This window comes from Nomascus leucogenys, chromosome 19, assembly GCF_006542625.1.
Source record: "Nomascus leucogenys isolate Asia chromosome 19, Asia_NLE_v1, whole genome shotgun sequence".
NCBI classification, from domain to species: domain Eukaryota; kingdom Metazoa; phylum Chordata; class Mammalia; order Primates; family Hylobatidae; genus Nomascus; species Nomascus leucogenys.
The window spans coordinates 75,541,789-75,566,687 of NC_044399.1; the positions used below are offsets into that span (position 1 = coordinate 75,541,789).

Genomic DNA, 24,899 nt, shown 5'->3' on the forward strand with positions numbered 1-24,899 from the left:
CAGAGCCAGAGGGATCTGACCCGTCTCCAAGACTCAGAGAGCCCCACGGCCCTGCCCAGGGGGCTGCGTGGATGCCAGCCCATGGGGCCACCCCTGCTCTGGCACAGGGAGGCGCAGTCCCTTCGGTGCTGGCAGGTTGGGGTGAGCAGCTCGAGGCCTTGGGGCCTACGAGGGCCAACCAGCCCTTCGTGGAGGATGCTCTGCCCACCACGTGCAGGGTGGAGCTGGGGGCAGAGCCCTGTACTTGCAGTCAGCTGGGTGAGGCCTGTGCCGTGGCCGGTGCCTTCCCCCGGCGGACCTCGTTTCCTCCTTTGTGAAACGGGGGCTGTCCTGAGGACTCTGGTACACAGTTCGGGCTGGGTCCGCCTTGGTTGGTCCTGTCCTGCTTCCAGGGGCTGGGAAGCTGTAGAGTGCCCTCCGCAGTGGCTGGCTGTGGCTGGCTGGCCTGGGCCTGGGGCAAGGGCCCTGTCAGGGCTGGTCCTGGTGGGGAGATCTCTGGCCATCCCGGCTCTGTGTTCCCCCAGCCCAGCTGAACTGAGGTTACAGCCTCCTTGGAAGCTCTGTGTACTTACAACCCGAGAGGCAGAGCCAGGGTAGGAAGGGGCATGTCGCCCCCTTCCCACTGCAGGGCCTTTGCACGGGCTGTGGCCATTGCGTTTCCCTTCCCACCCATCCCGGCAGATCTGACCTCACAGGACAACTCATAGGCACATCTGGGGCTGCTGAGTGCACTGGGTAGGGTGGCTTCCCATGCTCAGGCCACTCACCTGAGCTGCCCCCATGCTCCCTGCCCAGCAAGCAGGGACTTGGGGATTTGCAGACAGGAGGACCTGAACACAACACCAGCTCTCCTTGCCTCCTCTCTGCTGGCTGGAATCCTAAGGCAACCCTGTGAGGCAGGGACCCTTCTCCCTGGTTCCCAGATTCATACTCCAGGAGGTGACGGAACAATGTTGGCAGGTGGCACAGGGATGGCAGGAGTCTTTCCTGAGCACCCCCAATTCCCACACACACCTCTAGGGGCCTACCCTGGGCCCTAGCACCTGGCCAGACTGCCTGCTCTTGGGAGCCCCCATCTGCTAGTGAGCCATGAGGATCCCCCGTGTCCCCCCCACCCACTCATTCTGGGCCCTCCCCACTGGCACCCCCCACACCCCGGGGCTCAGGCAGCAAATGTTGAATGGAGGAGAGAATGAATGAGGCTTCAGAGATGCGGGTGAGCTCAGGAGTGTGGGAGGCCGGGAGGTTTGGGGATAGCTGAGCATTCAGCGGAGTGCGTGCCCCTGGAGGAGAGGAGGAGCAGGGGGACACCCCAGAGAAAGCTTGGGGGAGCTTTGGGGGAGGCCCGGCCTTGCTCTCCTCAGCCCCCTCTGGCAGAGCCACCCCTGCCCAACCCAGGAGGGACCAGGAGGCTGGTGGGGGGGTGGTGCAGGGCTCCTCCACAGAGACTGATCCCTGCTAATTTGCAATCTTAAAATGCACCGTAAAGGCGCGGGCCTCATTGTTAGTACATTAATCAGGCAATCAGCGGGTCCGGGCTCCCAAGGGCTGCATGGAGGGGCACAGGAGGAGCCGTGGCAATGCTGTGCCAGCCTCCCTGGGAGAAACCCAGCAGGGGGACAGTCCAAGACTGGGGCACCCACTGGCGCTGGCAGGGGGTACTGGAGGCGGCGGGGCCTGCTGGGACAGCTGGTCCAGGTCTTGGAGATGGGACCCAACTTCCAGGGTGCAGAAGCACTCAGCCGAGACATCCCCACTCCCCAGGAGGAGGGGCGGGGGTACCTGGAAGGACAGCTTCCCTGGCATGGGTCCCCTGCATCTGGGCAGTACCGAAGGTCGGTGAGCACTCCCCGGGGCCCGGATCCCCCCAGGCCTGGCCCCCGAGGGGCCCTCCACCATCCTCAGGCACTGGGACGGGAGGGGCTGCCCACACTGGTGCCTGTGGCTTGTTGCCCGGCCCCCGCCCCCAGGCCCCTGATACAATGGCTTGCTCTTCCTTGAGACAGGGAATGTGAGCCCTGCGCCAAGCCTGGAGCCCTCTCAGAGGAGGGGCAGGAGGGTTCCTGCCCTGGGTCTTCACCCCTGCTTTCTGACCCCTCCCACCCACGGCATACCCACAAGCCACTGTACCAAGCCCACTCCTGGATTTGGGAGCCATTTGGCTTTTTCACCTAAACTGGGGTCCTTGCCCGGTTTCCCCTGTTCCCCGACATCCCTTGGAGGCACCTGCTTTGTGTCTGACGGGGAAATGTCTCTCCGTGGGACCCCTATTAGCTTCTCCGGGCGTCGTTTCAGAGATCTGCATCCTGGGCCTTACAGAGCTAGCCACGCAGCAGGTGGAGGAGGACTCCCCACATCCCAGCACACAGGGTAGTTCTGAGGCTCGGGGCAGTGTGAGCAGAAGCACTTTGTAAACTCCAGTAAGCTGTGCAAATGTCGAGCGGGATTAGCGCTAAGCCGGACACATATCACCCCGTCCCCCTGCCGCGAGGCCTCTCTTGCTGCAGCCCGAGGGACGAAATGGCTTTGTCTTTGCAGAATGGCCTGGCTGTGGCCCCGTCCCCAAAAGCCTGAGATGTAGGATGAGAAGCAGTGAATACCATGAACACCCTTGAGCTAGGAGGGGCACCCTGGCTCCCTCCGGGTGGCAGAGTGGGGCCACTCCCTGGGGGAGGAAGCTTCCTACAGGTGCGGGAAGCACCTTCCTGGAGGATAGCAGCCGAGCAGGAGTGAGGAGTGTGAGCTGAGAGAGACGGGGAGTGTCGGCTCTGTGGAAGGTGCAGCTGGTGTGGGTTGGGGCCCCCTCCCAGCCCTGGGTGTGGAGGCTTCAGGCAGTGGGCAGGCTTCCCAAAAGTCAAGTGGGGTTTGGAGCCCAAGTTCCTCCCCACTCACACCCCTGCCTCCCCCTGCAGGCTGGGTCTCCTTGGGCAGATGGAGGCAGGCAGCAGGGGCTGGAAGCCAGATCTGAGCCTCCAAGTGGAGACGGTGGACACTGCCATCATCTCCTACGCGTGGTAGGAGGGGAAACTGAGGTAGGAGGGGGAAACAGCAGCAGCCTCAGCCCAGCCTACGGGCTGTGCACTGGGTGGGACTGAAGTCACTGCAGAGAGCACGGCTAGGCCCAGAAAGGGTCCTTCAAGCTGTGCCACCGCCATCGCTGAAGTCATAATTCCTCCGAATTCGCAACCGAGCCCAATTATGCAAAAAAAAACAAATTATGTACGATGATTTTTATGTGTTGGAAATGTTCAGTCGAAGCCGGGTGATTACAGGGGACGGGAAGCAGCTGCCACTCTCTGGGAGCCCATAACTCCCAACAGCTGGGAGCTGTCACTTATTTACGACGCTGTTTCTGCCAGGAACGAGGGGGTGACAGTGGCGGTGAGGCCTGCTGGGCCGGGAGCCTGGACAGGCAGCGGCACGAGGCCGGGAGCAGGGCTGGCCCGAGAGTGGCCACAGGGTTGGTTCTCTCATCCCACAAGCTCTGGGCACAGCTGCCGCAGAGACTCAGCTGCCCCGGGCGCCCCGGCTCTCCCACGAGGCCTGGCTGGAAAGCTAGAAGCAAAGGGGCCGGAGGCTAGCTGGGTAGGGAGGAGATGGCTGCCTGGCCCTCCGGGGTTGGGGCCTGGAGGCCTGGAGCCGGCCCCCCCACCTCGGCGCGCCTGCCCGGCCGCCTGGGGCAGCTGGGACCCTGGGAAAAGGTAGGTAATGACGACCGTCCGTAATGAGGCTGGTCCAATAATGAGCGTGGGGCTATTATCCGACCACAGGCTGGACACATCCGAAAATAAATTATTTTAAGGATCCATTAACGAATGCCTAATTAATGCCCAATTAGAGGGAAGCTACAGAGGAAACTCTCTGGACAGTTGAGAGGCAAGACCTGGTTTTGCAGCCACAGCCTGGGAGCTGGAGCGAGGTAGGAGAGGGGAGTGGCCAGAAGGTGGGCCGGGATTGGGGCAGCCTCCACCTGACAGCTGGTGCCACCCCCAGGCCTTCACAGACAGGCGCCCTCTCAGGACATCCACACAGCTCTGCCAGGGAGAACTACTATTGTCTGTATTTTACTTTATTTATTTATTTATTTATTTATTTATTTATTTATTTATTTATTGGGCTGGAGTTTCGCTCTGTCGCCCAGGCTGGAGTGCAGTGGCACGATCCCAGCTCACTGCAAGCTCCGCCTCCTGGGTTCACGCTATTCTCCTGCCTCAGCCTCCCGAGTAGCTGGGACTACAGGTGCGTGCCACCACCACGCCCGGCTAATTTTTTTGTATTTTTAGTAGAGACGGGGTTTCACTGTGTTAGCCAGGATGGTCTCGATCTCCTCACCTTGTGATCCGCCTGCCTCAGCCTCCCAAAGTGCTGGGATTACAGGTGTGAGCCACCGTGCCCGGGCTTTATTTTATTTTATTTATTATTATTTTTTTGAGACAGAGTCTCACTGTCACCCAGGCTGGAGTGCAGTGGTGCAATCTCAGCTCACTGCAACCTCCGCCTCCCAGGTTCAAGCGATTCTCCTGCTTCAGCCTCCTGAGTAGCCACCCGGCTAATTTTTGTGTTTTTAGTAGAGACGGGGTTTCACCATGTTGGCCAGGCTGGTGTCGAACTCCTGACCTCAGGTGATCTGCCTGCCTCGGCTTCCCAAAGTGTTGGGATTACAGGCGTGAGCCACCGCGCCCGGCCATGTCTGTATTTCAGAAATGAGGAAACTGAGGCTTAGAAGGGGTGTTGCCTGTATGTTTTGAGGATGTGCAAGACACTGTAAATGTAAAGGAGACATTATTTGAGGTGAACTTTGGTGCCACACATGGATGCTCTGCTTGTGATTGGGAATGATTTAAATAAAGAGATTCTGGCCAGGTGCAGTGGCTCACACCTGTAATCCCAGCACTTTGGGAGGCCAAGGCAGATCACCTGAGGTGGGGAATTCGAGACTAGCCTGGCCAACAAGGAGAAACCCTGTCTCTACTAAAAATAGAAAAACTCTCTGGGCGTGATGGTGTGCACCTATAATCCCAGCTACTCAGGAGGCTGAGGCAGAGAATCACTTGAACCCTGGAGGCGGAGATTGCAGTGAGCCGAGATCCCACCACTGCACTCCAGCCTGGGCAACAGAGTGAGACTCCGTTCAAAAAAAAAAATTAAATTCAATAAAAAATAAAAATAAATAAATAGAGATTCTTCAGGACTCTACATGAGATATTTACTATATTACAGCAAGAGCCCCTCCCAATATCCGTGAGCGCAGATAACAACAACCAGCGGCACAGCTAGCAGGAGAGCAGGAGGCTGACGGCTGTGTCCCTGGGTCATGGCCTCCACCCCAGCAGTGTGACAGAGCTGGAGCAGGTGGGGCTGGGGCTCAGCAGCTGTGGGGTGGAACTAAGGAGGTGTGGGGGTGATTGGGGCCTTCACCCCAGACTCACCTCCCAGCCCAGCAGAAGTGGGTCACCAAGGAGGGGAGGCCTCTCGTCCCCGACGGGTTCCAGGCTGGGCCTTGACCCTGGCCTTGCTCCAGCCAGAGGCTAGGCTCTCACTGAGCTCAGCCAGGACGAGGATGCGGCCCCGGCGGGCACCGGAGGTGCGGTGCCAGTCCTCACCTGCACGGCCCCTGACCTGGCTGTGCTCTCTCTCCCTGCCAGGGTGCTGTGTGGAATTGCTGCTGCTGCTGGTAGCTGCGGAGCTGCCCCTGGGTGGTGGCTGCCCACGGGACTGTGTGTGCTACCCGGCGCCCATGACGGTCAGCTGCCAGGCGCACAACTTTGCAGCCATCCCGGAGGGCATCCCCGTGGACAGCGAGCGCGTCTTCCTGCAGAACAACCGCATCAGCCTCCTCCAGCCCGGCCACTTCAGCCCCGCCATGGTCACCCTGTGGATCTATTCGAACAACATCACCTACATCCACCCCAGCACCTTCGACGGCTTCGTGCACCTGGAGGAGCTGGACCTCGGCGACAATCGGCAGCTGCGGACGCTGGCGCCCGAGACCTTCCAGGGCCTGGTGAAGCTTCACGCCCTCTACCTCTACAAGTGCGGGCTCAGCGCCTTGCCGGCCGGCGTCTTTGGCGGCCTGCACAGCCTGCAGTACCTCTACCTGCAGGACAACCACATCGAGTACCTCCAGGACGACATCTTCGTGGACCTGGTCAACCTCAGCCACCTGTTCCTCCACGGGAACAAGCTGTGGAGTCTGGGCCCGGGCACCTTCCGAGGCCTGGTGAACCTGGACCGTCTGCTGCTGCACGAGAACCAGCTGCAGTGGGTCCACCACAAGGCGTTCCACGACCTCCGCAGGCTGACCACCCTCTTCCTCTTCAACAACAGCCTCTCGGAGCTGCAGGGCGAGTGCCTGGCCCCGCTGGGGGCCCTGGAGTTCCTGCGTCTCAACGGCAACCCCTGGGACTGCGGCTGTCGCGCGCGCTCCCTGTGGGAATGGCTGCAGAGGTTCCGGGGCTCCAGCTCCGCTGTCCCCTGCGTGTCCCCCGCGCTGCGGCACGGCCAGGACCTGAAGCTGCTGAGGGCCGAGGACTTCCGGAACTGCACGGGACCAGCGTCCCCGCACCAGATCAAGTCACACACGCTCACCACCACCGACAGGGCTGCCCGCAAGGAGCACCACTCACCCCACGGCCCCACCAGGAGCAAGGGCCACCCGCACGGCCACCCGCCTGGCTCCCGGCCCGGCCACAGGAAGCCGGGCAAGAACTGCACCAGCCACAGGAACCGCAATCAGATCTCTAAGGCGGGCGCCGGGAAACAGGCCCCCGAGCTGCCAGACTATGCCCCGGACTACCAGCACAAGTTCAGTTTCGACATCATGCCCACGGCCCGGCCCAAGAGGAAGGGCAAGTGTGCCCGCAGGACCCCCATCCGTGCCCCCAGCGGGGTGCAGCAGGCCTCCTCGGCCAGTTCCCTGGGGGCCTCCCTCCTGGCCTGGACACTGGGGCTGGCAGTCACTCTCCGCTGAGGACCCAGGGCGTCAGCACCCAGCACTGCCACATGTCCACCAAGGAACAGAATTTATTTTCTTCTTTTTTTAACACGTGGAAGATCTGCTGGGTTTCAGGAAAAGGCTGGTAGAGGCTTCGGCTGCTGTCTGGACGTCTGGACCCTGCCATGTGGATTATAAACCCAAAGTGTACAGCCCTAGGCGGGAGGGGCTGGCGCATCTCAGCCGGCTGTCCCAGCCAGCCCCGCAGAGCACCCACGGATAGTGTCCACTCTGGCAAGGTGGTAAAAGGCACTCCAAGTGCATCCTCCACTGGCAACAGTGGGACAATTGCCGGCGGCGGCACCGGGGCTCTGTGGAATCCCGATCGTTCCGAGAGGTCCGGAGGGCCCCGTGGTTCCTGGAGAAAGAAGGATGCAGAGAAGAACAAACGAGGCTCACCCACGAGGCTGGGCGGCCAGCAGTCTGGGCACACGAGCAGGTGGCATCTTGGCTCTTGCCTGAGGCCACTTAGTCACCCTGCCCTGAATTCTACCCTACTCCACCTTCAGCCCCTCCCTCGGGGGTAGCGCCTCTCATTCCTGATGTCTCAGGCAACCCTGGCAGACCCAGGCCCCACTGCTGGGGTCCAAGAACCAATTACCAAAGGAAAGATCATCAGAGGCTGAAATCTAGAACTTCATCCCGGGCAATGAGGTTCTCACAGAAGGTGCAGTTTTATAACTACGTCCACTTATATATATTCACACTCTACATATATATATATATATATACATATATACAAATACACAGCCCCCCTCCCACTCCGTTACCTAACTGTGCGTCTTTTCATGTTTATAAACTATACAGAAAACTGTATTTGCTGAACTAAGGATTGTATCGGTGATTTCTAGCAAGAACAAAGTGATAGAATTTTTGTCTAGAATCCCAAACTGGCAGTGATAGTCTCCAAGGTACCTGGGCTTCCCAAGGGCCTGGGGCAAGGTGTCGGCGGAGATGGTGAGGAAGGGGGAGGCAGCAAGAGTCACTTTGGGGGACCCATATCCTTAGCTATTTAGAGCATCACCTTGTTTTTATATGCAACACAAGCCTGTCTGCCACCCTGGAGCACCCTGTCACCCCTGCTGTCATAGCTTATTGTATGTCAGGGAGCCAGGCCTCAAGGGTGAGCGAGACGGAGAAGGGGAAGGAAGGGGCTTTGGGATCTGGAAGCCAGCAGGCCAGGCAGCGTCCACAGTGTTAGTCCAAAGGGTCGGACCGTGTCGTCAGCCTAGCGTTTGGTCAGTGACGGCCTGGACGGGCCAAGGAGACTCTGGGCTTGAGCCCAGGCCTCCCGCATGGCTCAGCTGCTGAACTTGTCCTTGAGGCTGTTTGGTGTGGGACCCAGCAAGGGCCCTGTGTAGGAAGCAGGAGGGAGGCATCGGGGGGCCTTAGCAGAAGAGGAACAATGAGGGCATTCCATGAACCATCTCAGGCACTTCTGCATCACGGAAGACCCTCCCAGCCGTCCTGGGGATGCTCAGGGTGTAGGCAGAGGCTCGGGAGGCCGGACTCAGGGGTCAGAAGCAGGGACTGGGGCAGGCGAGCCCGGACAGGGAAGAGGGGCTCTGATCGAAGCCGGCCATGCTGCTGGCCGGGGGCCCGGTGGGTACAAGCTCCTTTGTGCTTTGCACAAACCTGAATCCCCCGCCAGAGAGGATGTGTGTGAGGAGCCAGAAACGCTGAATCCAATTAAGAGAGAAAAATAATAATAACAATAAATGATCTTGGACAAGAACCCTGTTTTTCATTTCCTAACCTCGCATTCCTGACAGGTGGCAGATCCTGGGCTTCTGTGGGTGGGCGAGCCTGGCCGGGCACAGCTCTGGGAACACAGCACATTTGTTGGTGGGAGGAGCCGCAGGGGACAGGGGCACACTGACTCGAGGGACACACGAGAGCACGCACACCCTAGTGCTCCATTTCGTGGCACTTCCCTCGCCCGCACAGATGATGATTCACTTTCCACATTCCGACTGCCCCGCGTCGGCACCATCTCCGTGGCTCTCCCCAGAGGAGGCTGGTCCTGGGTCCTTCCTGGCCTATTCCCGGGAGCCTCAGGAGCAGCTGCTGAGTGACTGGTTCTCAGGGGGCTGGGCAGGTGGCTGGTGGGGACGGGCGGCTGCAAGGGAACAGTCCGTTCCTGGGGCCCAAGGGGTTTTCCAGGAGGCCAGGGACCCACCCAGACAGCTGTGGGTGGGCTTGGAGACTGCACACGTCTCTGGCTTCAGAGAAAGGAGAGGGTTCCCCGGATAGAGGGAGGAAGGTGTGTTTTCAGGCCTGGCTGGACAAATCCTCCGCAGTACGAGGCTCGGGGCGCTCACTAAAGGGAGCCCAGTGACTGCAGACCACAGTATCCTCAGCCTGCAATTGCTCCCCTGTGGCCTGCAGGCTCTGACCCAGGCCGAGGTGCCAGGGCCTGGCTGTCCCTTAGAACCCAAGGATGTTGTTTATGTTGTTGATTTCATTTCCAACTTCAGACAGCAAGGCCCTCAGTGGGAAAATCAAGAGTCTAAGCACTTTATTAAATTTTTTTTTTTTTAAAGACTTAGGAAGTCCTATAATACGGAAGTGAAATGTCAGTACGAGGAATGCTAATGTTTTATAAATGATCCGCTTCTGTCAAGCACAGCGCAGTCTCTGGTTGCCGACTGTTATTAGAGGCAAGGCAGTGGGGGCCCAGGACGCCAGGTATTTTTAGCAGCTTTCTCCTCTAAGAGGTAGGGGGAATCGAGGCAGCTCTGTTGCAGCGACATCACTTGTCACTCAGCGGCTCATGCTACGCAGTTATGATGACACCATCACCCCAGACATCAAAGCAACTGGACACGTCAGGGGCGAGGCAAAAGCTTCTCTATTCGCCAGCCCCAGCTCCTTGCGTCTCGTTCAGGGCAGAGATGCAGATTCCTGTGGTCTTCCCAGAGGCGGAGGCCACCCCTCCGCTGCCGTCTTCCCCCACCACTTTCCCCGGACCCCCAGAGGGAGTCATCTCTTCTCTCTCCCCGCCCTCCTGCCACGCAGTCCTCCGCTGTGGACCGACAGGGACAGAGCCACCCCTGTCGGAGGGGCTGGGTGGCCACTGGTGGTCTCTAAGGCCTTTCACACAAGCTCCTCCCCTGACCCCAGGCTTGGCTGGCTCTGCATGGTTCATTCAACGAGGGCTGATCAGAGGCCTCCGTGTCCAGCCACTGGCCAGGCTCTGGGGACACAAACATGAGAAGACGTGGCTCGGGGCAAAAGGAGCTCAGAGCCTAGATGTAGAAACAAGTATTCGCAATTGGTATGGAGTTGGCGCTCCTGTTAGCACCCCTCGGCCCCCGAAATGAGGAGCGCGGCTGGGTGGGGGCAGTCAGAGAGGGCTTCCAGGCGGAGGTGACACTCCAATGAGTCTTGGAGGGTGAGGAGCCGTCCAGAGAAGAGCGTGGGGAGTAGGGCTAGAGGTGCTAACAGCACCATGCCTGGGGTATCCACAAACCACCCCGAGCTCAGGGCGTGGGAGACGCGCCCAGTACGGGAGCGGCCCAGGGGATCCTGCTCAGGGACTGGACTCTGCCGTGGAAGTGGCTGTGTGGTCCCCCGACCTGGGGTCGTCCTCCCGCCTGCCCCCCCAGCCTGTCTATAGGCGTGTGGTTTCCGACCTTGGCGCCCTTGCCGCGGTTCGACAGTGGGTTTCATGGTGGAAACTTGCCTCCTGGGCTCAGCCAGATCCTCCCCTGGTGCCAACAAGCTGGAGCGCTTGCTGGAAGTCGGCCTGGGCCACAGGCCCATTCCCAGACACCTGCTGCTTCCAAGCTCGGGAAGCATTCCACGGCCCGCGCTCCCCAGCCAGGCCGCCCTCAGCCCCTCCTGGCTTCGGAGCAGCCTGCTTAGATCCCCCCCGGCGCTTCTGCCTGTGCCGGCTCTGACCATCAGCCAGCCCCAGAGCCCCTCCCACCAACCGCACCCCTCCTCTCCTGCCCGGGCTGTTCTTTCCAAGAGCCAAGAATCCCATTTAGCAAACGTTTACTCATCACCCAGCTAATCACCAGTGCTCTGCCACCGCGGTGAATGGGCTCCAGGAAGGCCTGTGAGCAGGTTCGGGGAAGCGGGAGAGCCCGGGAGGGCTGGTGGAGGGCAAGCTGCGGGGACCCGGGTCGGAGAGAAGGGGTTTGCTGTGGAGGCTCCCTGGAGCCATGGAGCCCTCAGCAAATTCCCCTTTACATGTACGCCTGCTTCCCAGGCAGGCCCCACCAGCCCCTGAGCAGACCCACCTCTCTGCCAGGGACCCAGCTCCTCCAGGCCCTACTCTACGCTGACCCAGTGAGGCAGGTCTTTCTCTGGGTTTATTTGTAGCCTCCTGAGGCTCGAACAATCCTCCTGCCTCAGCCTCCTGATTAGCTGGGACTACAGGAACACACCACCATACCAGGCTAATTTTTTATTATTTATTATTATTATTTTTTTGAGACAGAGTCTTGCTCTGTCACCCAGGCTGGAGTGCAGTGGTGCAATCTCGGCTCACTGCAACCTCCACCTCCCGGGTTCAAGCGATTCTCCTGTCTCAGCCTCCCAAGAACCTGGGATTACAGGAGCATGCCACCATGCATGGCTAATTTTTGTGTTTTTAGTAGAGACGGGGTTTCTCTACATTGGCCAGGCTAGTCTCGAACTCCTGACCTCAGGGGATCCACTTGCCTTGGCCTCCCAAAGTGCTGGGATTGTAGGTGCGAGCCACCACGCCGAACTAATTTTTTGACTTTTTAGTAGAGATGGGCTTTCACCATGTTGGCCAGGCTGGTCTCGAACTCCTGGCCTCAAGAGATCCGCCCACCTCGGCCTCCCAAAGTGCTGGGATTACAGGCTGGGCCAGCGCACCTGGCTGGTGTTCATTCTTTGAGGAGGGGTGGGTGCACGCTTTGATGGAGTCCCTTCCAGCCCCTCTTCTGAAGCCTCCTGACCCGGTTCAGCTCCCCGCCTTGCCCTCCAGCTTCACTTTCCTCTAAGCAGGGGTTCAGCCGTCAGCGGTGACTCCATCCTCGTCACCAATCCCCCACTATCAGCTCGTAATGGGCCAATTTTCTTTTACCTTCCGTCTACTTGGAAAATATCTCAAGAACCTTTGATTGTGCGTTAAAATATCCTTTACAATTCTATGCTCGGTATCTTTCTGCTCCTCTAATTGTCCCTTTTAACTCACCGTGCTTTCCGTATAAATCTCCCAGTCTCCTTCTTCCCAGGCCGTTAATAAATATGAGCTCTAAAAAAATACATACACATCTATTGTTGGCTAAATAACTCACGGCACAATCAAAAAGCTGGGAAAAGAAGAGAGGCTTGGCGCGTCGCATGGCCACCTGAGCACCCTCCCTCGCGCGGTCCTGCCTGTCTCTCCAGAGAGGGCTGCTGAAGGCAGGGGAGTCCGGGCCCTGAAGAGTCCACGGGGTGAAGGAACCCTGGGGACCCTGGGGGAGAAAAGGAAGCGAGGCAGAGAGAGTAGCTGTGCTGCCAGGGAGACAGGGCTCTCTCCAAGAGCACCGAGTGAGGGGTTTGGACAAAAGAGACCCTCGTGCGGGGAGCAGCGGCTGGTTTAAGTGGCATTTCAGTGGGCTGGCCGCCAAGGCCTGTCACCACCACAAGAAGTGGGTCAGCCTCCTCTGACACCAGCACCAGCCCGCACGGAGGGGGCCCGCCCCCATCTCTCTCTTCTCTGCCCTCATTTCTCATTAGAGCCGTTAGTTTCTAAGCTCCAGGAGGGTGGGGAAGGATGTGCCTTTGTGTCACCGATTCCTGTGTGGCAGCGCGCACGCTAATGGCATGCCTGAACAGCGGAATTTGACATTGCTGCTGCAAGATGTGCTTGGGTCACAGTGCTTTCCAAATTGGCTGAGGCTCCACGCCACCCCCCTCCTCCCTCACCCAGGCGCCTCGGAGCCCCCGCCAGCCACTGCTTCTGCAGCTCCCTCTGAGGGCCTCGGAAAAGAGAGGAAGCAAGAGATGTATTAAACTCTTCCATCTCTGTAAGCACCATTTCCCAGGAGACAGACTCTAAGGAAGAAGGAAACACAAGTGCTGGAGGCCTACACAGGTAGGAGGCTGGGAGGAGCCACCGGGGTTTGTGTCTCCTCTCCCCACCCCCGGCACTGCTTTGGGGACAGTCACTGGCAAGACAAGAATGCCCTCTGAGTGGCAGCATCCAGGCGGCCACGCGCCACTCCAGCCAGAGATTGGAGGGATAATTGCCACGTAAGACTTGCTCAGTGATGAGAGGCCGGCGGGGACAAACCCACAGAGGAAACAGTAGCACGGACTGGATGGGCAGGGGAAGGTGGTCTCTAAGCAATACCCCAAAGGATGCACATGTACAGTCTCACTTGGAGAGAGAGGGCACAGCTCTGCGGGGCAGCCGTGTAGCCAAAGAGGCAGAAGGAGGAAAAGATGCAGACGGGCGCCGCGTTAGGGAGAGGCTTTGGCACACACACGCGCACACGCCTCTCCGGCATGGCATCCTGCCTCTCTCCCTTGTGCAGTCTCATACAGCCCTAGTGTGGGACAGTCACATAGTCAATAGATTCGGGCCGGGCGCGGTGGCTCACGCCTGTAATCCCAGCACTTTGGGAGGCCGAGGCGGGCGGATCACGAGGTCAAGAAATTGAAACCATCCTGGCCAACATGGTGAAACCCTGTCTCCACTAACAATACAAAAATTAGCCAGGCATGGTGGCGGGCACCTGTAGTCCCAGCTACTTGGGAGGCTGAGACAGGAGAATGGCGTGAACGAGGGAGGCGGAGCTTGCAGTGAGCCGAGATCGAGCCACTGCACTCCAGCCTGGGCGACAGAGCGAGACTACGTCTCAAAAAAAATAAAAAGAAAAAAGAAAATAAATAAACAAAACAAAACAAAACAGATTTGAGCCCTGGCCATGTGCAAGGCCCCGGCCAGCCCCTGGGACTGCAGGGTGAACACAAGGGTCTCCCCATGTGCAGCTGACATACCAGCCAAGGAGGCAGTGGCAGAAAACCAAATCCCTCTTTATCTAATTGCCATGGTAGTTGTCAGGAGAGGGGCAGCAGAGTCTGTCACGCAGCTGTCACTCAGGAAGAGTGAAAGGTGGGGCTGAGCCCCGCCCTCCACGCATGCTGGTGGCCATCTGTCAGGGACACAGGCGCTTGTGTGATAAGTGGGCAGATTCTGGGCTGAGCTCTTAGTGGCGGCATTTCCCACTGAGCCCTGGCCCTAAAGGAGTTTATCTGACTTGCAGCGGGTGGAGGCGTCGAGGGCAGGGAGCCCCTAGTCCCACCTAATGCCTCGCCTGTCCAGGGTGAGCTTGGAGGGTCTGTCCTCCCCCGGCGGGCTGGGGTGCACTGACGTTCTCCCCTGTACCAGGGACCACGGAGTCCCCAAGGTGTTTTTATTTTTTGTTTGTTTGTTTGTTTTTGAGACGGAGTTTCGCTCTTGGTACCCAGGCTGGAGTGCAGTGGCGTGATCTCAGCTCACTGAACCTCTGCCTCCCGGGTTCAAGCGATTCTCCTGCCTCAGCCTGCCGAGTAGCTGGGACTACAGGCGCCCACCACCACACCCAGCTAATTTTTGTATTTTTATTAGAGACGGGGTTTCATGGTGTTGGTCAGGATGGTCTCAAACTCCTGACCTCGTGATCTGCTCATTTCGGCCTCTCAAAGTGCTGGGATTACAGGTGTGAGCCACCGTGCCCTGTGATGTTTTTATTCTTTTTCTCAAATCTGAGCCTCAGAGGCCCTAGGTCCCTGACCCCTCATCTCACTTGCTGCCAGGAGAGTCTCTCACTGTTTTATCTGCAGCATTTAAAGTGCCACTGGGTGTCTGGCACTTTGCAAGTCTAAGGTACAGGCTCTTCTGAATTTCCGCACCAGCCCCCTTTCCAGGAGCTACTCCCAGGCTGACCTCCTTGCCTGTGACCAAAGGACTCAAAAAGGAGGCTCAGGGCTGGCACAGTGGCTAATGCCCATAAACCCAACACTTCGGGAGGCCAAGGTGGGAAGATTGCCTGAGGCCAGAAGTTCAAGACCAGCCTGGACAACATAGCGAGATACCATCTCTATGAAAAATATAAAAATTAGGTGGGCATGGTGACACGTGCTTGTAGTCCCAGCTACTCAGGAGGCTGAGGCAGGAGGATGGCTCGAGCCCAGAAGTTTGAGGCTGCAGAGAGTCGTGATGACACCACTGCATGCCAGCCTGGGTGACACAGCAAAACCCTGTCTCAAAAAAAAAAAGTTAATTGGCCAGGCACTGTGGCTCACGCCTGTAATCCCAGCACTTTGGGAGGCTGAGGCAGGCGGATGGCGAGGTCAGCGGCTCGAGACCAGCCTGGCCAACGTGATGAAACCCTGTCTCTACTAAAAATACAAAAATTATCCGGCCATGGTGGTGTGTGCCTGTAATCCCAGCTAGTCGGGAGGCGGAGGCAGGAGAATCATTTGAACGCGGCAGGCGGAGGTTGCAGTGAGCTGAGGTCGTGCCATTGCACTCCAGCCTGGGCAACAGAGCAAGACTCTATCTCAAAAAAAAAAAAAAGTTCCTTAGCAAGCAGACTAAAAATATTAAAACAAAGTAAAAAACAAAGAAAAGAAAAAGGAAAGAGGCTGAAACCCACGTTGGGCGGGTCCCACTTAGCATCATGCCCACTGAGGGGAGACCGGGCAGAGGCTGGGGATTCTAGTTAGAAGGTGCCTTAGAGGCATCCCGGCTGCAAACTGCCAGGGTCCAGCTGTTGGGACCTCCAAGCCTGCTGGCTGTCCCCAGCCTCAAACTTGATCTGCCTCCCTCCTTCCTCACTCACTCTACACCACCCCAAAAATGAATGTCCCTCCGGCCTCACAGGGACCCCTCGGGGAGGGATCTCCCTGTGACCACTCCCACTGCAGCACGAGCTCCTCTCTCCTCCCCAGCCAACCTCATGCTGGGCCCAGTGCTCGGTCTCGGGCTCCCCAGAGGCCACCATGGAAGCTGCCTCCTTTTGCCCACTCCCCCTTCTCGCTCAAAGTGGCTTCATTTCTTTCCTTCTTTCTTTCTTTTTTGAAATGGAGTCTCGTTCTGTTGCCCAGGCTGGAGTACAGTGGTGTGATCTCAGCTCACAGCAACCTCCGGCTCCCGGGTTCAAGTGAAATTCTCCTGCCTCAGCCTCCCGACTAGCTGGGATTACAGGTGCGCACCACCATGCCCATCTAATTTCTGTATTTTTAGTAGAGACGGGGTTTCACCATGTTGGCCAGGCTGGTCTCGAACTCCTGACCTCAGGTGATCCGCCCACCTTGGCCTCCCAAAGTGCTGGGGTCACAGGCATGAGCCACCGCGCCCGGCCCGTATTTCAGATTTTTAAACTCCCCTCCCAGACACAACTGAGAAGTGCCCCCTGTGTGGAGATACGATTATAATCCTCACTTTACAGAGAAAGAAATGGTCCTTCTAGTTATTCAGACCTGTGCTTCTGAGTCCAAGAGCAGAGCTCTTCCTCACTTCAGCCCTGTTCTTCCTTTTGCCCAAGAGGAAGAAATCCGAGCAGCAGACAGCCCGTCCCACGCGGCTTAAGGCTAAGATGGGACCAGTCTGGAAGAATCTTCCTTTTCATTCCCAGGAACTTCAAGCTCAGAAGAGCTGATGTGCAAAAGCCTTGGGGAGAAAGTCAGAAGATCCGTCTTCCTGCTTTTCCTAGATCTTTCTGCTGTCCTGACCCCTCATCCCAAACTAGGCGACTGGGATTGCCCACCTGGTCACTGAGGGAGGTTCCGAGAACTCCCTCCTGTCTGCCTTCCTTCCCACCACGAAAAGGGGGCAGTGGCAGAAAACTCCCAAACTGGGCCAGGCGCAGTGGCTCACACCTATAATCCCAGCACTTTGGGAGGCCAAGGCGGACGGATCACAAGGTCAGGAGATCAAGACCATCCTGGCTAAACGGTGAAACCCCGTCTCTACCAAAAATACAAAAAATTAGCCAGGCACGGTGGCAGGCGCCTGTAGCCCCAGCTACTCAGGAGGCTGAGGAAGGAGAATTGTTTGAACCCGGAGGGTGGAGGTTGCAGTGAGCCGAGATTGCGCCACTGCACTGCAGCCTGGGCGACAGAGCGAAACTCTGTCTCAAAAAAAAACTAAAAATAAAAATAAATAAAAATAGGTACATTCTGGGCTGGGTATGGTGGCTGACACCTGTAATCCCAATGCTTTGGGAGGCCAAGGGGGAAGGACACTTTAGACCAGGAGTTCAAGAACAGCCTGGGTAACATAGCGAGACCCATCTCTACAAAAAAAAAAAAAAATTTTTTTTTTTTTTTTTGAGACAGAGCCTTGCTCTTGTAACCCAGGCTGGAACAATGGCGTGATCTCAGCTCACTGCAACCTCTGCCTCCTGGGTTCAAGCGATTCTCCTGCCTCAGCCTCCAGAGTAGCTGGGATTACAGGCACATGCCACAACGCCTGGCTAATTTTTTTCGCATTTTTGGTAGAGACGGGGTTTCACCACATGTTGGCCAGGCTGGTCTTGAACTCCTGATCTCAGGTGATCTGCCCACCTCAGCCTCCCAAAGCGCTGGGATTACAGGCATGAGCCACCGCGACCGGCCAATTTGTTTTTTTCTTTTTTCTTTTGATACTGAGTCTCTCTGTGTTGCCCAGGCTGGAGTGCAAAGGCACAATCCCGGGTTCACGCCATTCTCCTGCCTCAGCCTCCCGAGTAGCTGGGACTACAGGTGCCCACCACCATGCCCGGCCAATTTTTGTATTTTTAGTAGAGACAGGGTTTCACCGTGTTAGCCAGAATGGTCTTGATCTCCTGACCTCATGATCTGCCTGCTTCGGCTTCCTGAAGTGCTGGGATTACAGGCGTGAGCCACTACGCCCAGCCTTTTTTTTTTCAGATGGAGTCTCGCTCTGTTAACCAGGCTGGAGTGCAGTGGCATGATCTCGGCTCACTGCAACCTCTGCCTCCTGGTTTCAAGTGATTCTCCTGCCTTAGCCTCCCATGTCGGCTTTGGTTTTAAGCCCAGGAGTTCAAGACCAGCCTGGGCAGCCTGACTGGCTGTAGAGCCACCATGCCTGGTTCTACAAAAAAAATTGTTTTAATTAGCTGGGCAAGCTGGGTGTGGTGGCTCACTCCTGTAATTCACGTACTTTAGGAAGCTGAGGCAGGAAGATCACTTGAGTCCATAAGTTTGTGACCAGCCTGAACAACATAGACGGCCCAGCTACAAAAAAAAAAAAAAAAAAAGGCCGGGCACAATGGCTCACACCTGTAATCCCAGCACTTTGGGAGGCCGAGGCAGGTGGATCACGTGAGGTCAGGAGTTCGAGACCAGCCTGACCAACATGGAGAAACCCTGTCTCTACTAAAAATACAGAAAAAAAAAAAAAATTCAGCCAGGCATAGTGGCGCGTGCCTGTCATCCTAGCTACTCGGGAGGCTGAGGCAGGAGAATGGCTTGAACCTGGGAGGCAGAGGTTGCGGTGAGCCGAGATCGTGCCATTGCACTCCAGCCTGGTCAATAAAAAGCGAAACTCTGTCTCGAAAAAATAATAATAATAAAATAAATTAAAAAATAAATTAGCCAGGCATAGTGGCATGTGCTTGTGGTCCCAGGTACTCAGGAGGCTGAGGTGGGAGAATCGCTTGAGCCCAGGGGTTCAAGGGTGCAATGAACTATGATTGTGCTGCTGTACTCCAGCCTGAGTGACTGAGTTAGGCCCTGTCTCAAAAAAAAAAAAAATTAGCTGGGCCTGGTGGCAGTTTTAGGCCTCTTCTCAAGAGCTTTTGTGAATCCCGGGACTGTCCTTGGAATTTATATTTTCTTTTCACAGTTTTTGCTCATTTGAAAAATTGTCTCAAAATTTTCATGTTAATTTCAATCAAATATGTCTACTTTTCTTATTTGGAATATTTTCATGGATTTTAATATTTTGTTTCCAATTTTAAATGGTCTAATAGCAAATTGGCTTAAAAACTGAACAGGCAACCACTAATTCATGTGTCAATTTATCCTAGGGGATAATACAACATTTTACAATGTGTCTTAGTTTTTTTCTTTTTATTTGGAAATAATTATAGGTTCACAGGAAGCTGAAAAAAAGAAAGCACAGGGAGGTCCTGGAGCCCTTTCACCCAGTTTCCCTCATGGTAACATCTTGCATAACTCCTCGTTAATTCGTCATTAAAAAAAATATTTTGGGCCCAGCGCAGTGGCTCAGGCCTGTAATCCCAGCACTTCGGGAGGCCGAGGCGGGCAGATCATGAGGTCAAGAGATCAAGACCATCCTGGCCAACATGGTGAAACCCCATCTCTACTAAAAATACAAAAATTAGCTGGGCGCGGTGGTGGGTGCCTGTAGTCCCAGCTACTCGGGAGGTTGAGGCAGGAGAATGGCTTGAACCCTGGAGGCAGAGCTTGCAGTGAGCCGAGATCGCGCCACTGCACTCCAGCCTGGGCGACAGACCGAGACTCCATCTAAAAAAAAAAAAAATTGGGCCTTTTCCTCTCGGAAGTTCCCTCTCTCTCACTAGAGAGAGAGCTGTTTACCTTTCTCCTTTCTGTTTCTTTTGCCTATTAAACCTCTGCTCCAAATATATATATATATAGTTTTCAGTTAGTGATATTAATCTTACCTATTTAGGTAAAGTTTTCACATATTCAAACAACTTTGATAAGGAAAAAAATAAAGCTTCCAACAGGGACAAGGAAGGAATAGTCCTTTTTTTTTCTTGGATATTTCTGAATGAAATTTTAGGATTTTAAATGTCATTATATCATTGAACTGAGAAGTGGAAAATGAGAAGTGTTTGTCCAGATGCAGGGTTGTTGGACAGAGTCCCCTAACAAGGTTGGGGAGATGAAGGAGGTGTCCACAGACCTCCTGGAATTCAATGCAGGGCCCCTGGAATGTGCAGGTTTCCAGAGAGAGCTTTCTTTCTCTTTCTCTTTTTTTTTTTTTTTTTTTTGAGAGGGAGTCTCACTCTGTTGCCCAGGCTGGAGTGCAGTGGCGCAATCTCGGCTCACTACAAGCTCTGCCTCCTGGGTTCATGCCATTCTGCTGTCTTAGCCTCCCGAGTAGCTGGGACTACAGGCGCCCACCACCACGTCCGGCTAATTTTTCTGTATTTTTAGTAGAGATGGGATTTCACCGTGTTAGCCAGGATGGTCTCGATCTCCTGATCTCGTGATCCGCCTGCCTCGGCCTCCCAAAGTGCTGGGATTACAGGCGTGAGCCACCGCGCCCGGCCAGAGAGAACTTTCTTTTTCTTTTCTTTTCTTTCTTTCTTTTTTTTTTTTTTTTGAGACAGTCTTGCTCTTGTCACCCAGGCTAGAGTGCAGTGCCAGGATCTCGGCTCACTGCAACCTCCACCTCCTGGGTTCAAGTGATTCTCCTGCCTCAGCCTCCCGAGTAGCAGGGACTACAGGCACCCACTACCACGCCTGGCTAATTTTTTGTATTTTTAGTAGAGACGGGGTTTCACCGTGTTAGCCAGGATGGTCTCAATCTCTTGACCTTGTGATCCGCCCCTTGGCCTCCCAAAATGCTGAGATTACAGGCGTGAGCCACCGTACCTGGCCGAAAGCAGATGGAGTCTCACTCTGTTGCCCAGGCTAGAGTGCAATGGTGCCACCTTGGCTCACTGCAACCTCCACCTCCCGGGTTCAACTGATTCTCCTACCTCAGCCTCCCGAGTAGCTGGGATGACAGGCACCCATCACCACGCCTGGCTAATTTTTGTATTTTTAGTAGAGACAGGCTTTCACCATGTTGGCCAGGCTGGTCTCAAACTCCTGACCTCAGGTGATCCACCTGCCTCGACTTCCCAAAGTGCTGGGATTACAGGCATGAGCTACCGCGCCCGGCCTTTTTTTTTCTTTTAATTAATTAATTAATTAATTTTATACTTTTGGAACAGGGTCTTCCTCTGTTGCCCAGGCTGGTCTCAAACTCCTGGGTTCAAGCGAATCTCCTGCCTCAGCCTCCTGAGTAGCTGGGCCCACAGGTGCAGGCCAGCACGGCCTTTTCATCAGATCCTGAAAAAGGCTAAGAACTGGCCCAGACTCCTTCGTTTCACCCTCAGCAGCTCCTCCGCAACGCCGCCGCCCACCTGGCACGTAGGTGGCACTCCGCCTGGGGATGACGAGTCCTTGGCAGAACCGGCTTGTGGAACAGCCAAGGCTGCGGCGGAAATTGTCGCTCTTGACCAGTTTGTCCTTTTGACCAATTTGGTTTCGACCCAATCGTCTACTCCTCCACTCTGTCACACAAGGAAAACGGGGGGTGGGGGAAAAGGATGGAGCGGCTGGTTCCAGAAGACGCCAGCAACGGAATTTTAAACCCAGGCAATCTGCTTCCTTGTCATCCTAAAAGCTGTGGCAACTGGCAGGCTCCAAGCTCCCTGGGAACACTGGCTTCCAAATGCTAGTTTGGAGACAAGGGGAGCCTGTGATTGCGATTTTACCGATTTGCAACGAAACATTAATGTAGTGAGTTTTTTGCTAAGCCAAATTTATTCCATCTAAAGATAATCCTTTATTCTGAAATCATGTCCTTATTTTTTTTTTCCTTTGGTTTGGGGAGGGAGAAGGGTGTTCTAAAAAGATCTTTCTTTGGCCGGGCGCGGTGGCTCACGCCTATAATCCTGGCACTTTGGGAGGCTGAGGTGGGCAGATTACCTGAGGTTGGGCGTTCGAGACCAGCCTGGCCAACATGGTGAAACCCCGTCTCTACTAAAAATACAAAAAAATTAGCTAGGCCTGGTGGTGGGTGCCTGTAATCCCAGCTACTCGGGAGGCTGAGGCAGAAGAATTGCTTGAACCCAGGAGGTGGAGGTTGCAGTGAGCCAAGATCGCACCATTGCACTCCAGCCTGGGTGACAGAGCAAGACTCTGTCTAAAAAAATAAAATAAAATAATAAAAATAATCTTTCTTTTCTGAACCAACGGGACTGGTACATAACAGCTTCTGTGTCTTGGGGTCTCTCATTGGCCAAACAAAATGCTGGCAACCCAAGGCAAGCCCTCCAAATTCTTTCTGGAACCCTACTGCTCTGTGAATGCAAAAACTCTGGGAAGGGTGGTTTTGGAGGAGTCTGGCAGTGCGGCCCTTGCCTTATGCTGTTCCTGGCCCCGACCCAACCCCACCTGGGCCAATGGCTCTGCTCACCTGTGCCAGCTCCGTGTGCACGGCCTCCTTCCTCCTTATCACCTGCCTTCCATTATTTGCAGATAATTATCTGCAATAACCAGCCAGTTACCCTTAAAGACAATTAGATTCTCTTTCTATTTTTTTTGAGACAGAGTCTCGCTCTATTGTCCAGGCTGGAGTGCAATGGCGTGATCCTGGCTCACCACAACCTCTGCCTCCCGGGTTCAAGTGATTCTCTACCTCAGCTTCCCGAGTAGCTGGGATTACAGGCGCCTGCCACTACGCCAAGCTAATTTTGTATTTTTAGTAGAGACAGGGTTTCACCATGCTGGCCGGGCTGGCTTTGAACTCCCAACCTCAGATGATCCTCCCGCCTTGGCCTCCCAAAGTGCTGGGATTACAGGCGTGAGCCACCACCCCTGGCGGACAATTATATTCTTCTATCAGCAAACATTGATGTTCTTTTCTTACATCTTTTAGTGAAGCTGACATTAGGGAGATGTTTTATTTTCATAGTCAAACGGCTGCCTTTTAAGAGGGTTTGGGTTCCATGTTAATGTTTCAAAACCTTAACTAGGGGATGGGTGTTTGGTGCTGATGGTGGAAGCAGAAAAGGAGTTAGGAGGACTTCTTCCCTGTTGATCCAAGAGGAGCTGCTTTGAGAGGTCAGATGCCCAGGGGACCCGGTACAGCATGCCAGCCCCCTCCCCAAGCTAATGAGCTCTAAAAGTATCAATGTGATGAGCTCAGCCCTGCAAGTGAAATCATTCAGAAGTGCTGCCCTCATAGCTGTGCCTGCCTCTTACTGACCACGGCTTAAATCCTCCCTCCCTGCAGCCACCTCTGGGGACCTCCAGAGCTAATTGCTTCAGGGAGCTTCATTGAAATGAAGCACCCTCGGCCGCTCATAAAAGCTTTATCGTGGGCGAAGGCTGACCCAGACGGAACAGTAGCATCTATCTCCCGGGTCAGGGGGCCAAAGGTGTCGGCTGAGGCGGGATCTAGGCTTACAGAAATAACTCGGTTAGATATTAAAAAGCCGGGGGCGGGGGAAGAGGCTGTAATTTTATCTCTTCCCGAGTGCCCCTCTCTTTACGGTTTGGGCCTTACCTGGTGACTATTTGTACTTGAGTCACTCATTGTCGGCCAAACAACCTCAAGATGCAATTTCTTTCAAAGTTAGAAAAAAAATAAATAAACGAAAGTCTGCTCCTGCTGGGTTTATAAAGAGCTGTTTTCCTCGTGGGCTCTGTGGCATGGTGGCTCTCATCTGGAATTTCTTTTTAATCATAGCAGGAGTCCCAATTAGCGTGTTGGGTAATCTTTCAAGTAGAACTGGGAGTTCTGTTACATGTGAAGCTCTGGAGGGACAGGGCCGAGAAGGCAGTGCTGTCAGGCCCGTGCACACACGTATGTCAATCACGTATGTCAATCAACGTGCATTTGCAGGCTGGATCCCAGTCCCAAGAGCAGGCGTGTGCACCCTGGGTTTCTTGATCCCCGGTTCTATCATACCTGGACCAGAAGGAACGTATGGAGTGTATGTGGTGTTGCCCTCGGTGCAGAAACCCCAACGCTGCCCGGTCCGTGAGCCAGCACACCAACACACAGGCCATGCACGCACACCTACCCCTTCCCCCTAAGAACACAGGGCAGGAACCAAGCTGCACGTGTGAGGCTGTGGCGCAGAGTTTGGGGCGCCCCCGGCTCTCCATGAGATGGGCCGCAGCCCTGGACTCAGCTGGCACCGGGGCCCAGATCCGATCCGGCACGCCGGTGACCTACTTTCCTTTGTTGTTGTTTTTGGAAGTGCTGATGTCAATGCAGAATTCAGCAGAGAAGCTGAGTGAGAAAAAAAAAGAGACTGGGGTAGAGAGAGAAGAAGGGAAAGAATGAAGGGGAGGGAGACTGCCAGATAGGGACGGTGGTGGCAGGTTCTCTGCAACAGGGGTAACCTCCTACTGCCACTGTCCCTACAGGGCCCGCCTACTGCCACTGTCCCTACAGGGCCCGCCTACTGCCACTGTCCCTACAGGGCCAACTGCCTACTGCCACTGTCCCTACAGGGCCCGCCTACTGCCACTGTCCCTACAGGGCTAACCACCTACTGCCACTGTCCCTATAGGGCCTGCCCAGTGGGTCTGGGAGCAGCCTGGCCCTGTGGCTTTGGGCTGAGTAAACAGGGAAGAGGCTTCTTCCCCCTTTCGACACACAAGGGGCAGGAGGTGCTGGCCAGGCAGGCATGCCCAGAGGTGCCTTCCCTCAGAAAAGGAGCCATGTGCCATCAGGCACCTCCCCGTGCTCTCCCCAGGTGCCTGGATGTGCCTGGTGCACCTCCATCTGTCACACCATCAGAAGATGCCGAGCCGCAGCCACCCTGACGGCTGGGACTCGGTGGAGGCTCCCTATACTTGCTGGGGCTGGAAGAAATTGATCTTTGGGGATTCTGAAGGCAGCTTCCTCTATTCTCTTGCTCCTTGGTAACCCACATGACAGAGCTCCGCCAGCAACTCGCCTGCTCACACCTCCCGTTCGCAGGTGCCCCAGGAGAGCGGCAGGGTTTAGGGTGGGATGAGCCCAAGACTGCCCCAAATGCATGGCAGCACACTGCAGAGGATGGTTCCACGTACTGCCCGCCCCTCTGGGGTCTCAACACCGCCCCTCCCTCACTGCCTGGCTTTCTCATGCTATAGTTGGGGTTGAACTCTGGCCTTGGGGTGACTCTTTCCACCCATTCGCAGAGCCCAGCTGCTGCTCCACCATCGCTGCACCGGCTGCTGCACA

At 55.6% G+C, this 24,899-nt stretch overlaps 1 protein-coding gene across 1 annotated transcript in view; it reads left to right on the forward strand.

The window, feature by feature from the left end:
- The window catches only part of RTN4RL1 (reticulon 4 receptor like 1), a 91,417-nt gene extending 82,688 nt beyond the window's left edge, over positions 1-8,729 (forward strand). The window contains exon 2 of the mRNA XM_003277817.4: positions 5,646-8,729. Coding sequence (XP_003277865.3) covers positions 5,646-6,970 — 1,325 coding nt within the window. The 3' untranslated portion in view covers positions 6,971-8,729. The remainder of the gene's footprint in view (positions 1-5,645) is intronic.
- The last annotated feature ends 16,170 nt before the right edge of the window (positions 8,730-24,899 follow it).